General features: G+C 24.0%; 5 protein-coding genes across 5 annotated transcripts; 2 read left to right on the top strand and 3 right to left on the bottom strand.

Moving 5' to 3' along the window:
• Nucleotides 1-27: 27 nt before the first annotated feature.
• On the bottom strand, nucleotides 28-2802 carry PBANKA_0613700 (RNA-binding protein, putative; the record flags this gene model as incomplete). Its single annotated transcript, XM_034563774.1, has 1 exon — nucleotides 28-2802. The coding sequence occupies one exon, from the start codon at nucleotides 2800-2802 to the stop codon at nucleotides 28-30; it is 2775 nt and encodes a 924-aa protein (XP_034420637.1).
• A 1408-nt stretch (nucleotides 2803-4210) lies between these two features.
• On the bottom strand, nucleotides 4211-5713 carry PBANKA_0613600 (phosphopantothenate--cysteine ligase, putative; the record flags this gene model as incomplete). The annotated part of the gene is made up of 1 exon (XM_034563773.1): nucleotides 4211-5713. One exon carries the CDS (start codon nucleotides 5711-5713, stop codon nucleotides 4211-4213), a length of 1503 nt encoding a protein of 500 aa, XP_034420636.1.
• Nucleotides 5714-6584: 871 nt separating this feature from the next.
• PBANKA_0613500 (conserved Plasmodium protein, unknown function) lies at nucleotides 6585-7688 on the top strand (the record flags this gene model as incomplete). The annotated part of the gene is made up of 1 exon (XM_034563772.1): nucleotides 6585-7688. One exon carries the CDS (start codon nucleotides 6585-6587, stop codon nucleotides 7686-7688), a length of 1104 nt encoding a protein of 367 aa, XP_034420635.1.
• A 596-nt stretch (nucleotides 7689-8284) lies between these two features.
• On the top strand, nucleotides 8285-9310 carry PBANKA_0613400 (30S ribosomal protein S12, mitochondrial, putative; the record flags this gene model as incomplete). Its single annotated transcript, XM_034563771.1, has 1 exon — nucleotides 8285-9310. One exon carries the CDS (start codon nucleotides 8285-8287, stop codon nucleotides 9308-9310), a length of 1026 nt encoding a protein of 341 aa, XP_034420634.1.
• A 926-nt stretch (nucleotides 9311-10236) lies between these two features.
• Nucleotides 10237-12201, bottom strand: PBANKA_0613300 (LITAF-like zinc finger protein, putative; the record flags this gene model as incomplete). Its single annotated transcript, XM_034563770.1, has 1 exon — nucleotides 10237-12201. The coding sequence occupies one exon, from the start codon at nucleotides 12199-12201 to the stop codon at nucleotides 10237-10239; it is 1965 nt and encodes a 654-aa protein (XP_034420633.1).
• Nucleotides 12202-12753: the final 552 nt, after the last annotated feature.

Genomic DNA, 12753 nt, shown 5'->3' with positions numbered 1-12753 from the left:
AGAAACAGATACAAATGCATCATCTTGTTAGTCTTCATCCGATCCATCAGAATACGCACAATTCCCTAACTTCAAGTTTAAGTTAAAAAGAGAAGAATGTGATTTTTTAAAATTATATTTAACATTTTTAAAATTTTTCATAAGAAATTTTTTTTCGCTATAATAATTGGCTTCTATAATATTGGCTCCAAATCTCCTACCACTAAGTTCTTTTCTTGTTTTAGTTGCCCCTTCAATTGTTTCAAAATAAATAAAAGCGCATCCAATAGAGCTAAGGTCATAATATGGATGTTCTTCAATTTTATCAGGTGTTTCTTCTTGGTTGTTATTTATTTCTGTTTTTCCAACAAAATCAGAGTTATATTGTTCATCATTTTCATTAACTTTATCGGAAGGTGCATTATTTTCATTTATTTGTTTTTCTTGTTTTTCTTGTTTTTCTTGTTTTTCTTTCTCTGACTTTTTAATTAAATGTTCATAAGCATCTATCGAAATAATGGGTAAAACAACTTCAAGAACAGGCCCATATTTTTCACATTCTATTTTAATATCTTCAGAAATTTCTTTATAATCCTCAGGATTAGATAGTTCTTCAAATGTGGCAATTTTACTTAAAACGATAACTTTTGTTGGTATTTGTTGTGAAAGAATAGAATTTTTATTTTGCATATATTTTTTTTTAACAAGTTGATTAATTATAGGATCATTTAAAATTTCATATTCAAATTGTATTTTGTAACTAGTATTTTGATTTAATATTTTATGAGCTTGTATCGCATTTTCTACATTATTATATTCAACAAGACAGATATAAGTATCTGAATTTTCTTCACCTTCAAAAAATTCAAAACCTTGAATCTCTCCAAATGCTTCTAATAATTCTTTAATTTTGTTAGTTTCATTATTTTTAGAAATATTTGATACACATAATTTTTGTAACTTAATCATATCAACAGGAATATATTCATTCTTAGTTTCATCTTTATTTTGATGAAAAATAGCAAATGCTTTAATTCCTATTAACCCTTGAGATAGATAATATGTATCTATAGTAGGAATTGTAGCTGGAGGTATTAGTTTTGTATATTCTATTGGAAATGTTTTAGGCCTGCCAATACGAAGATTATTAGTATAAAAATAAATACCATTTAATAGCATACAGTTTGATGTATCTTGTAAGCTTCTAAATTCAACAAATGCATATCTTGTATCACCGCGAATACATGCTTTTAAACATATATTTTCATTTTCGTTTTCTTTATTATATAATATTAATAAACATGTATTTAGAAATTTTACTATTTCTTGTATATCTATATTTTGTGGAATATTTCCAACATACAATTCTCTGGCTGTTTTCTCAGCATTTGCATCAATTGTTGATAATCCTAACTCAGAAATTCCAAATGCTGTTTTATATAACTGTTGTAAAGATTGTGTATTTAAAAGTAAATTTAATGGATTTTTATTTAATGCTATACTTTTCTTTTCTTCTATTAACTTATTTCCTACTTCTAATAATATATTTCCAGGATTTGCAATTGCATTATCACCACTTTGACTTGAATTAGAAGCAAGTATATTAAGTAATGATGATGGATTATTAAAATTAACATTTGATATATTGTTTCCAGAATTACTCAGAATTGTATTAGTTGCATTTAAAAGCAAATTATTATTTTCAAGAATATTACTATTCGGATTTTCAGAAGAAAAATTACTTTTTTTTTTTTTACTTTTATCATCATCACTATTATTATTATCATCTGATTCAGAATCAGGAGGAGAATCAAATTTATAATTTTTTTCTCTACGTTTATATATTCGATCTCTTTCTCTATCTCTTCGTTTTTTTCTTCGCCTTCTTTCACTGCTTCTATGCCTATCTCTTCTTGATCTTTTATCTGAATTTCGGTATTTTCTTCTTCTTCTTTCTCTATAAGCGCTTCTACTATGACTTCGCATTCTTTTTCGTTGCCTGCCACTTTCACTACTGGTTCTAACACTACTTTTATCTGACCCTTCATTGCTATCGTCACTTTCGTTTTTATTTTCACTTTCATCTTCTCCCTTTTCAATAATTTTTTTTTTTTTATTTGTTTCTCTACTTTTTTTTCCCTCTTCTTCAGAATCATCACTACTATTACTATCTTTATTTTTATCATCATCCCTTTCTCGCATCTTATGTTTTTTACTTTCTTTTATTTCTTCATCATCTGAACATCTATTCCTATGCTTACTACTCTTTATACGAACTTCTACATTGGTATATGTTCCACGAAGTTTGTATTTATCTCTGCTTCTGCCTCTACTTCTGTCCATACTTCTGTCCCTACTTCTGTCTCTACTTCTATCTCGGTACCTTTTACGTTCTCTTCTCAGTTTTTCAAATTTTTCGCTATATTCTTTTTTATCCTTGATATTTGACTCACTACTACTACTACTATTTCTATCGTCACTGCTACTACTACTATTTCTATCGTCACTGCTACTACTAATATTGCTATTTGTATCTTCTTCTCGTTTTTTTCTTTTCATTTCTTCATATTTCATTCGTTTTTCTCTTTCTCTATGGCGTTTTTTTTCATTATATTTGTTGCTTTCCTCCTCTTCATCCTCTTCTTCTCGATCTTTAGTTTTTTCTCGATGTTTCCCCCTTTCTTTTTCATATTGTATTTTTCTTTTTTTTTCTATTAATCTTTTTTTTTTTCTTTTTCTTTCTTCATCATCTGTTGTGCTATCTTGATGAGTATTATCATTTTCATTTGGGCTATGATATTGTTTTTTTTCAATTGTTTCCATTTTAAAAAAAAAAAAATTATTTCATCTCTTTCTTCAGTATACTATAAGTTATTATATTCTTCCCTTTTTTATTTTGTACATCATAAAAGTTTAAAGATTTTTATTAATAAAATGTATTAAGGAAAGAAGAAAAAAAAATCAATTAACGATTAAATTATTACAAAAAAAGAAAAAGTAATATTTAGAATATCAAAATTTTTGTTTTCTTCTTAAAATTTGATTAACAAATATTATTTCTTTTTTTTTATAAAACTGAATTTAATAAATAATATAGGGCGACAATAATATTATATTAATATATTTAGTATTTTTCCCCTTTGCCATATATATATATATATAATACATATACGTGATATATGAATAAAACATTTTTAATTCACAAAATTTGCATTGTATGCATATAATATATTCATAAAGCTCATATATATATATGCTATACTATTCATATATTATTATATTAAATTTTGAACAAAATTCCTAAAATCACAGCAAATTTTGACAAACAAAATAAACACAATTTTCTGCATTGTAATAATTATATATCATAAGATATCCAGAAAAAAAAAGAAAAAGATAATAAATATTAGAATAGTAAAATAATACAAGTTTATTTTGTTCAACCTTATATAGATTTATAAATAAACACAAATAAAATAGCTTTATGACCATTTTATTCACAATTTTTTTTTGCATTCCTTACCCCTTTCAATAACATTATTCATCATTTTATTGTTTCTACTTTTACTCGTAAAATTTGTTCATAAAATAAAAGGGTAGAAATGATATACTCATATATGAAGAATATGCTGAACTATGATTTGGGGTCTTAATGAAGAAAGAAAACAAAAATATATAATAAATGAATAATGCTGAAATAATTTAATGTATAATAAAACGAAATGCAATTGTATCGAACTACTCCTTTGGTGTTATTTTTAATTTTAAATGATACATTTTTACGACATTAAAAAAGTATACCATCAATGGTATGCATATAAATTATAAGTTTTTCCGTATATATATTACATATACAATTTCTATTATATATATATACATGCATACATACTTTTTCAATTGGACAAAAAAAAACATGCACATAATAGTGTCGCCACTATAACGGGTAAACATGCAAAATCATAAACCCATATCAAAGAAGTTTTTTACTACATTGTAGATTTTACTAAAAAAATAAAGAGAAAAAAATAAAGAAAACGTAAAGAAAACAAAGAAAAATGCTCATTTGTATTCACAATATCAGCGATATAGTAAAAAGATTTTATAACATATTTTTGAGTTATATTTTTTGGATGCACACTAGGTTAACTATTTTAGTTTTTCTTCATTCCTTCGTATATATTTGTCTTTAAATTTGATTTACTCATAAATATATATTCATTTGTTTAGTTGTTTATTTCCACAATTTTTTATCAATCAAATGATTGTAAATGTATTGAGATATTTCATATTCAATATTCTCAAAATTATCACTTTTTTTTAATAAATAATAATCTTTCTTATTTTTAAAAATATAAACATATTTATATCTGTAATTTAACAAGTTTGCTATTAATATATCTGAATATTTTACTCGATCACGTGCCTTTTTTAATAGTACTTGTTCATTATTTTCCAACTTAAAACTACAAATATTTAAAAGAGGGAAATGCCTATGTATTATTTTATAAAACTTTGGGCTTAAGGCCATATTAAGATTAAGCCCATTTTTTTTATCACTATCAATTTTGTCTATACTTAATTTGTTATATGGTATATAGTAATCACTTACAGCTGCACACAAAATTATTATTTGTGACAAAGGATAAAAAAGAGCGTCATTAAAATTGTAGCTATTATTTACATTTACGCTATTTTTTTTTTTTTTTTCACACACAATATAGCTAATTTTGTTCATAAAAAAAATTATTTTATAAATTTTTTCTTTTAAAGAAATATCACATTCTAAGAACATGTTGCTCTTTTTATTTAACCAACTGTTTAAAATTTTAAGCATATCATTAATAAATAATTTTAAATCAGTAAATAAATTTGTTTCGTCTTCAGGATATTTTTCAAATACCATATTGTCAATTGTCTTATTATTAAATTCTGTAACTTGCCTTAGCACGTTCAGAAAAAAATCATCATTAATTAATTTACCTGAACTGATAAGATTTTCTAACTCGCTATTTAGCAAAAGATTATATAAGTTATTTAACATGTGATAAGCCTGGTCATATATTTGTTCTGTGGGGGGAGTATTGCAACATATTTCGCCCTTTTGTATAACATCCGAATTGTTTTCAACATGTGGAATATTCCCTATTTCATCAAATTCACAATTTTTATAATTTTTGTAGCTTTTTGAGCATCCCCCCTTAACACGCCCATGTAAAATTTTACAAATTTCAATTAAGTAAAAGGCATAATCAAAAATCGTTTCAAAAGGAATACAAAAAATATTTTTTTCATATTTTCTAAAATTTTCAATATCACTAATCAATAAATTATTATCCACATTACTTAAATTAAAATGTATATTTTGATTTTTTATTTCAAAATTATTTAACGTAGACAATTGCTTCAAATTATATTCAAAAGGCTTAAATGTACCTTTTCTGTATAAAAAAATTACTTTTTTATTTTTCAAAAGAAAATATTCTCCTATATGTGCTCCTCGTTTTCCCGTTGAAAAATTTTCAACACTTCTTATTGAGGCATGTTCTAATGAAACTTTAGTTCCTCCAGAGGTAATCAAAATTATTTCGTTTGTATTTTCATTATTATTATTTTTGTTATAGTCATACTCTTTCTCGAAAAACTTACTTTTTAGTTCGCTCAATATATTATCCAAATTATAAGGCCGTAGTTCCTCATTGAAAAAATCTGGGTAATCAGAAAAATATTCCTTCATCGTTTTTTACTTAACAAGTATGAACTCTTCATATTTATTTGTTTACATGTATATACTTCCTTTTGTTAATTTAATTGTTTTATAATTTTCCTAAATACTTTGGAAAATATTCAAGATATCTTTAATTATTTCCATTCGAAATATCTTCAAAAAAATTGATAATAAAAAAAAAGCAATGTATACAAATTCATCACATTATTTTAATTATCTTTTTGCAATTTTTATTTACAATAATTTATTCCCAGTTTATTATACCATGGTTTTCGATCATATGCATATATATTCTTAGCATTGATGTTATTATTATATTTTTTATTTCCTTAAAGGTAATGGCATATGATTCATAGTTTTTTACTTTATTATTTTTTTGCATTATATATACCCAAATTTGTCGATAGTTTTTCTCCATAACTTATTCGAGGCACATCATCCCAAGGGGAAAGAATTATATAAATATATGCAAACAAATAATAAAAAAATACAAAAAATAAAAAAATACACAAAACAAGTAAAATAAACAAATAAGCAAAATAAACAGATAAACAAAACAAACAAGCAACTATAATAACAAAATCACAATACGCAAAGAAGCCGCAGAAATAAAGTAAATCCAAATGAAGATGCTTCTATAGGCCTCTACTACGAGAGCATAGATTGTTTTGCTTAAAATAAAAGTGCTGTATACATTATACAATTGTCAATTTTAGATATATTTATGTACCATACATATTTTGTAAACTTATTTGCACTTATTATTTTTTTCAATTGGCGTTTGGGCTAAAACAATAATTTTGTCTCCAGTAATATATATATATATATTTTGGATATACATAAAGGCTTGATTTTTTTTTATTCTATTTCCTAATGAACAATGCAAGTAGAGAAACGAATTGACAGCCGGAACTTCGATTTTGTATTGCCTGTGCATGTAGATATTGACCAAATAAACGAAGTAAACAAGACTTGTAAATATATTAGTGGGAATATAAATCCTGAAATATACACTAAAAATACGAATAATAAAATAACGAAAATAATAGGTGGTGAATACAACTATGAAATAGTAAATGAGCATCCTAAAGAGAATGGAGAGGAAGTTATAAAAAAAAAAGTAATAATTGGAAATGGATCGAGTAGTATTGTATGTACTACTCTAATAGGGCCAACAGCAAACAATATAATGTTTAGTAAAGGTATAGAATTCACACAATTAAATATTCGCATTAAAAATATGCAAGGTTATAGAAATGAGAGAGAAAAAATATTTGAAGAAATTGTTGTAAAAAATTTTGAGCAAGTAATAGACCATGGTCTATATAAGTTTCAACAGTTTAATATAAAAGTACAGATTTTACAAGAAACATCATATATATTATCAAGTATAATAAATTCAATAACTTTAAACTTTATTTGTAACAATATAAGTATGAATTATGTAATAAATTCGGTTAATATTGGTATTATTGATAAAGAAAAGTATATAAATTTTTTGGAAAAAAAATATGCCGTTTCGTCTTTATTACCAGAAGCAGCAATAAAACTTCAAAACCAAGTTAATATTAGTAAAGTATGTTCTGATAATAAATATGATAACACATTTATTAATCATGAATCTGACGAAAAAAATAATAAGCCTATGTATGAGCATGAAATAATATACAATTCACTAAAAAATTCATTATTTTATGAACATAATAATAATAGATATATTCCTAAAATAATATTAGACCCTCTTGACAAAGAAATAGAACTTTATTGTAGTAGTGCATTTTGTTTTATCATAGCTCCAGATTTTAACAAAATTTTATCAAACATATTAATAAAAAGTAATATAGGAATTTCCAATGATATTTTTAAAATATCAAAATATTACGCTTGTAAATTTTCACACATTTTGCATGAACATGTCAGAAAAAGTTTCAATGAACATTTAGCACGTCTCGAAACGACACTTTCTACCAATTATTTCTTTTGAGTGATCATATTAATCAAATTATTCCAATTGTGTGTTTATAAGATAATTAGGATGCCCTAGCTTCAATTTCTCATGTTTATCCTTTTGCAACTATTTCGTTATATTATATTATATTATATTATATTATATTATATTATATTATATTATATTATATTATATTATATTATATATATATTATGCTATACCCTTTATTTTTTTTGTTCATTTACAATTTCTCTCTTACCATATAAACACTGTGTCGACTTTTTTATTTTCTTATGTATAATTCCCTATTTTCACAATTGCTGTCAGCAATATGACGAATATCTATATCTATATATATAAATATTATATATGTACACTATTTTTTCTTTATTATTATTTTTTTTCAACTAATATTTTAAATAGCTTAATTTCTGACTAAATTTAGCTAACTAGCCATTTTTTTTTTCCCCTCATTTTCGCAATTATGTAAAACGGCTTTATGGGCAGTCGTTTTTATAAGCCTAAAATATTTAAGGAAAAAATAATTTATATCTCCAAATATGGGCATAGAAACATATAAACATATATATATATATTTACTAACAAATGGAAAGTAAAAAAAATATTTTACCATGACATATGCATTAGCAAACACAATAAATAAGAATGCTGTTTCTTTTTATGTAAGTGGTAATTATCGTAGTACAATTTTCAATAAATGGAAAACAGGGCTCTTTGGGATGCCCTCTCATAAGCTATGGGCTAAAAGCAATTATATGATTAATAAATGGAATGATAAAATAATTTTAAAAAAAATAAAAAGTGATGTGAATACTGAATACAGGCATGAACAGCTTTGGTCACCTGGCTATATAGGCACATATTTCAATTCTGAAATTTCTAATTATAATGAACAAAAAGAAAATAAAACAAATTATTTAGCTAAGATAGGATATGGAAATGCTTATTATAGGAATATAACTTTTGGAGTATATCCAATTCTTTCGAATTTTGTTCAGATTAATAAATTTATGAGGAAATGCCAATTTACCACAAAAAATATAAGAGGAAGAATGTTTTACAAAAGAAGGCCAAAGCAAATACCCAAATTAAAAAAAAAAAATTGGAGATCAAAATGGTTAGAAGGTGCGCCGCAAAAAAGAGGTATATGCTTAAAAGTTCGAGTTCAAACACCAAAAAAACCAAATTCAGGATTAAAAAAAATAGCACGTGTTCGATTATCAACAGGAAGAATCGTTTCTGTTTATATACCGGGAATTGGTCATAATTTAAATACACACAGTATTATATTAGTAAGGGGTGGTAGATGCAAAGATATACCTGGTTGCAATTATAAAGCTATTCGAGGTGTATATGATTTATTGCCAGTAAAAAATCGATTTCGTGGAAGAAGTAAATATGGTGTTAAACTTTCAGAAGACAAAAGGAAGCATTTATTAGAAAGATATAATTTTAAACATATTACCATCCAAAAAGACATAGATGAATTTAATAAATTTAAATGGTATAATTATGTAGATAAGGATAAAAATTTAAGAGACAAACCTTTGGAAGCTAATGAAAATGCACCCATAGATATTTTTCATTTTAATACATATTATAGAAATAAAAAATTTCAAAAATCTGAAGGAGAATAAATAATATGCCAATTAAATTTTAACAGACTCCAAAAAATTTTCTTTTTCATGCTGAACAAAAATTAAAACATGAAATCACACATATACATTATACTAAAAAAATATATTTTTTTTTGTTTCCTTAAATTTTTTTTATCATTGTATTTATTTTTACTGATTTGATTCATTCATTTCGTAATTTTATTTTATATTCATTTATTTTTGTAAGTATTTTTCATACTTTTCTCCACCCCTAAACTGTTCATACTTTTTTTAATCCTCCTTTTGTTTTAAAACGGTGCATTAGTACTTGCTTTTTTCGACTCGTGACGCCAAATGGAGAAAAATGCACCGAGAAATTTGGTGCCATATATACAACTAAATGCTGTAAATAATTTGAATTTACATGCACAAGACATATTGTATGCAATTGCTTAAACGGACTTAAACCAAATTATAGTTATATCTTACTAAATGAAATAGGGACAAAATATACAAGTATAAAAAATGGTCATAATTATTGATGTGTAAGTTTATTAATATATATATATATATACATATATATAATACTTAGAAATATGCATATTGTATGAAGAAATATTCACTAGATTTATTTCATTAAAACTATAATTATTTTTTGTACAAATACAAATGCATAAAGTACAAATTAAATACGAATTAAAAATAACGTTAAAAAACAGAAAAAATATAAAATAAAATATTAAAAAATACGAGATTGTATGAAGGATATATACTTAAAATTATAAGAATGTGAGCGAAATGGCAATAATATAAAAACAAATGAAATTATTTTTATCGCATCTTTTTTTTACATTAAAAAAAGAACCTCTATTATATTGGATGGTCATATGTGAATATACTCACAAAATATATGCATATAAATTTAATTGTAAAGAATTTCAAATATCTGATTTCCATTAATTAAATTAATTGGATTTTTCTTCATTACTATTTTGGTTTTGTTCTGAGATAGATGCTTGTTCTTTTTCTACGATTCGATCATATAATGTAGAATTTTCACTTGTATCAGAATTTTTATTTTCATATACATTATCATCATCAATATTATCCGTTTCGTCTTTATTATCATTGTAATTTGAGATATTTATATTTCTATCGAAGTTAATATCATCAATATTGTACTTTTTTGGCTTGTTCAATAAAAGAAAATTAAAAGAATCGCTGCTAGGCTCATCTAGCAATGACTCGTAGATGTCAGAATCAAATTCGTTTTCTTCTTCATTGAAATATGACATATTGTCATCATTATCATAGATTGTATTAAGTAAATCAACATCCATATATGACGAATCGAGTTCTTTTAAATTGTGTTTAGTATTATATTTTTCATCTATTAAGTTTAAAACTTCTCGGTGCTCATATTTTTTTATCATACCTTTTAAAGCTAACTTTAGTTTATTATCCATAGTAATTACTCTATCCATATCTTCATTATCGTCATGTAATTCGTCATATAAAATGCCCATTTTATATCTATCATTGAGTTGCATATCATTTAGAACTTGTTTATACATAACTTGTTTTAAATTTGTTTGGTTTGGGTTTATGTAGTTTAATTCAGTAATATTAGATATTGCATCTATATCATCTGTATCTACATTAACAATATATTCGTTATTTACCATAACACCACTAACTTCTGGGATTGTTGATGATAAGTTTATGACTTTGATAGAATCAGATGGATAATCCGATATATTTGAATCAGTATCATATAGATCATATTTATCAATAGGATGTATTATTTCAGATTCAGGTATATTACCTTTCGAATGAATAAAAAAAGGATTTAAATTTGTGTTGTTATTTATTATATCAAAAATCGACATATGCTTAACAAAATTCATAACATTAAATTTCTCATTTTTATATTTTTTTAATAACACAATATTCCATAAAAAACAAGTATGTGGATCTTTATTTCTACTAATTTGGATAAAGGTGCATTCAAAAGATATCAAATCATTTTTTTGTAAATGTTGAACTTGGGTTATCAAAGAATCATTAAAAAGTGCCATTATATCTGGTTTATCGGTTTTATATTCAGACGGATTCATTTTTATATATAATACGTTATTGCTAAAAAAACCTTTCCTTATTTGAATAACATTCCCTTCCCATTTAATTGTATTTCCATAATATTTGTTTTTAAAATTATATGCACTATTAAAACTATTTCGAAATTGAGATTTATTCCCACAATCTTCTAAATAGTCAATCCATGTAACTGATATATTCGGACCTTTAACTAAAGTATCAAAATTAATATTTGTTGATATTCTTAAAATATAAAAAAAAAATATTAAAAATATTAATGATAAAAATAATGCTAAATATTTTTCGGATACAATTATTGCAAATTTCTGAAATTGAAATGTTATTATCTTATTTTCTTTTGTTATTTTAATTGAACTTTCTGATGAGACTAAGTTACGATTACAAATAGGGCATATATATTTTTTTTTTTTAAAAGTTAAATATAATATTGGTAATAAAAATATCGTAAAAAACGAAATAAATAAAAATAATAATATTACTAATATATATACAAATATAGGCGTATAAGACCTAATTAGTGGAAATACATGATTATTGCAATATTTACAGTTTAATGAATGTTTTTTTATTTCATTTTCCCTTTTTCCTTTTCCTTTACACTCATATTCATTAGTATAGTACTCTACATTTTCGTTTTTATTTAGTATATTGATTTTATTTTCGTCTGTTTTATTCAATTTTTTTTTATTGTCTTTTGATAACTCATCATTATGATTATTCATATTCATGTTTGCATTTATTTCTTCCATTTCATTTTCAAGAATGCTCATTTCACTCAGCTTTCCATTCCCATGTTTACCAAACCCAAACATTTTTCATAAAATAGTTAACACGATGGGCATTGATTAGTATTATATTCTATGTTTGTTAAAATTTTTTTTTTTTTTATTATTTATTCTTTTACAATTTTGTTACATTTATTCTATCGATTTATTTGTGTAATATATTTTATTGCTAATTTGGCACACACCAAAAAATACTGTAAACTTATTTTGTGAGTTCTATTGTTCGGCAAATTCCATAATCAATGAAGGGAATTCAAACCCTCCAAATTCAAATAATCACAACTTATAATTACATAAAATAATGGAAATTATAATATGGTGTGTTAAATAATTGCATAAAAACAATGTATATGCTCATGGGACAATGTCAGAATATGTATATTCAAAATAAAAATTATGAAAAAATAAAAACGGAGATAAGATTTTTTGTATGTAAATTTTAATTAAAAATAAGAAATAATACTAAATTATTAATTATAAAAAAAGGAAAAATATGTATTAAATGTTTATTTTTTTATATTTTATATCTAAACAATAGTTAAATATTTGTTATTTCATTAGTTCACAAAACATTCTATT

This window comes from Plasmodium berghei (assembly GCF_900002375.2).
Source record: "Plasmodium berghei ANKA genome assembly, chromosome: 6".
NCBI classification, from domain to species: Eukaryota; Apicomplexa; class Aconoidasida; order Haemosporida; family Plasmodiidae; genus Plasmodium; species Plasmodium berghei.
The sequence above is the reverse complement of the archived record's forward strand: the minus strand, read 5'-3'. Positions and strand labels throughout refer to the sequence as shown.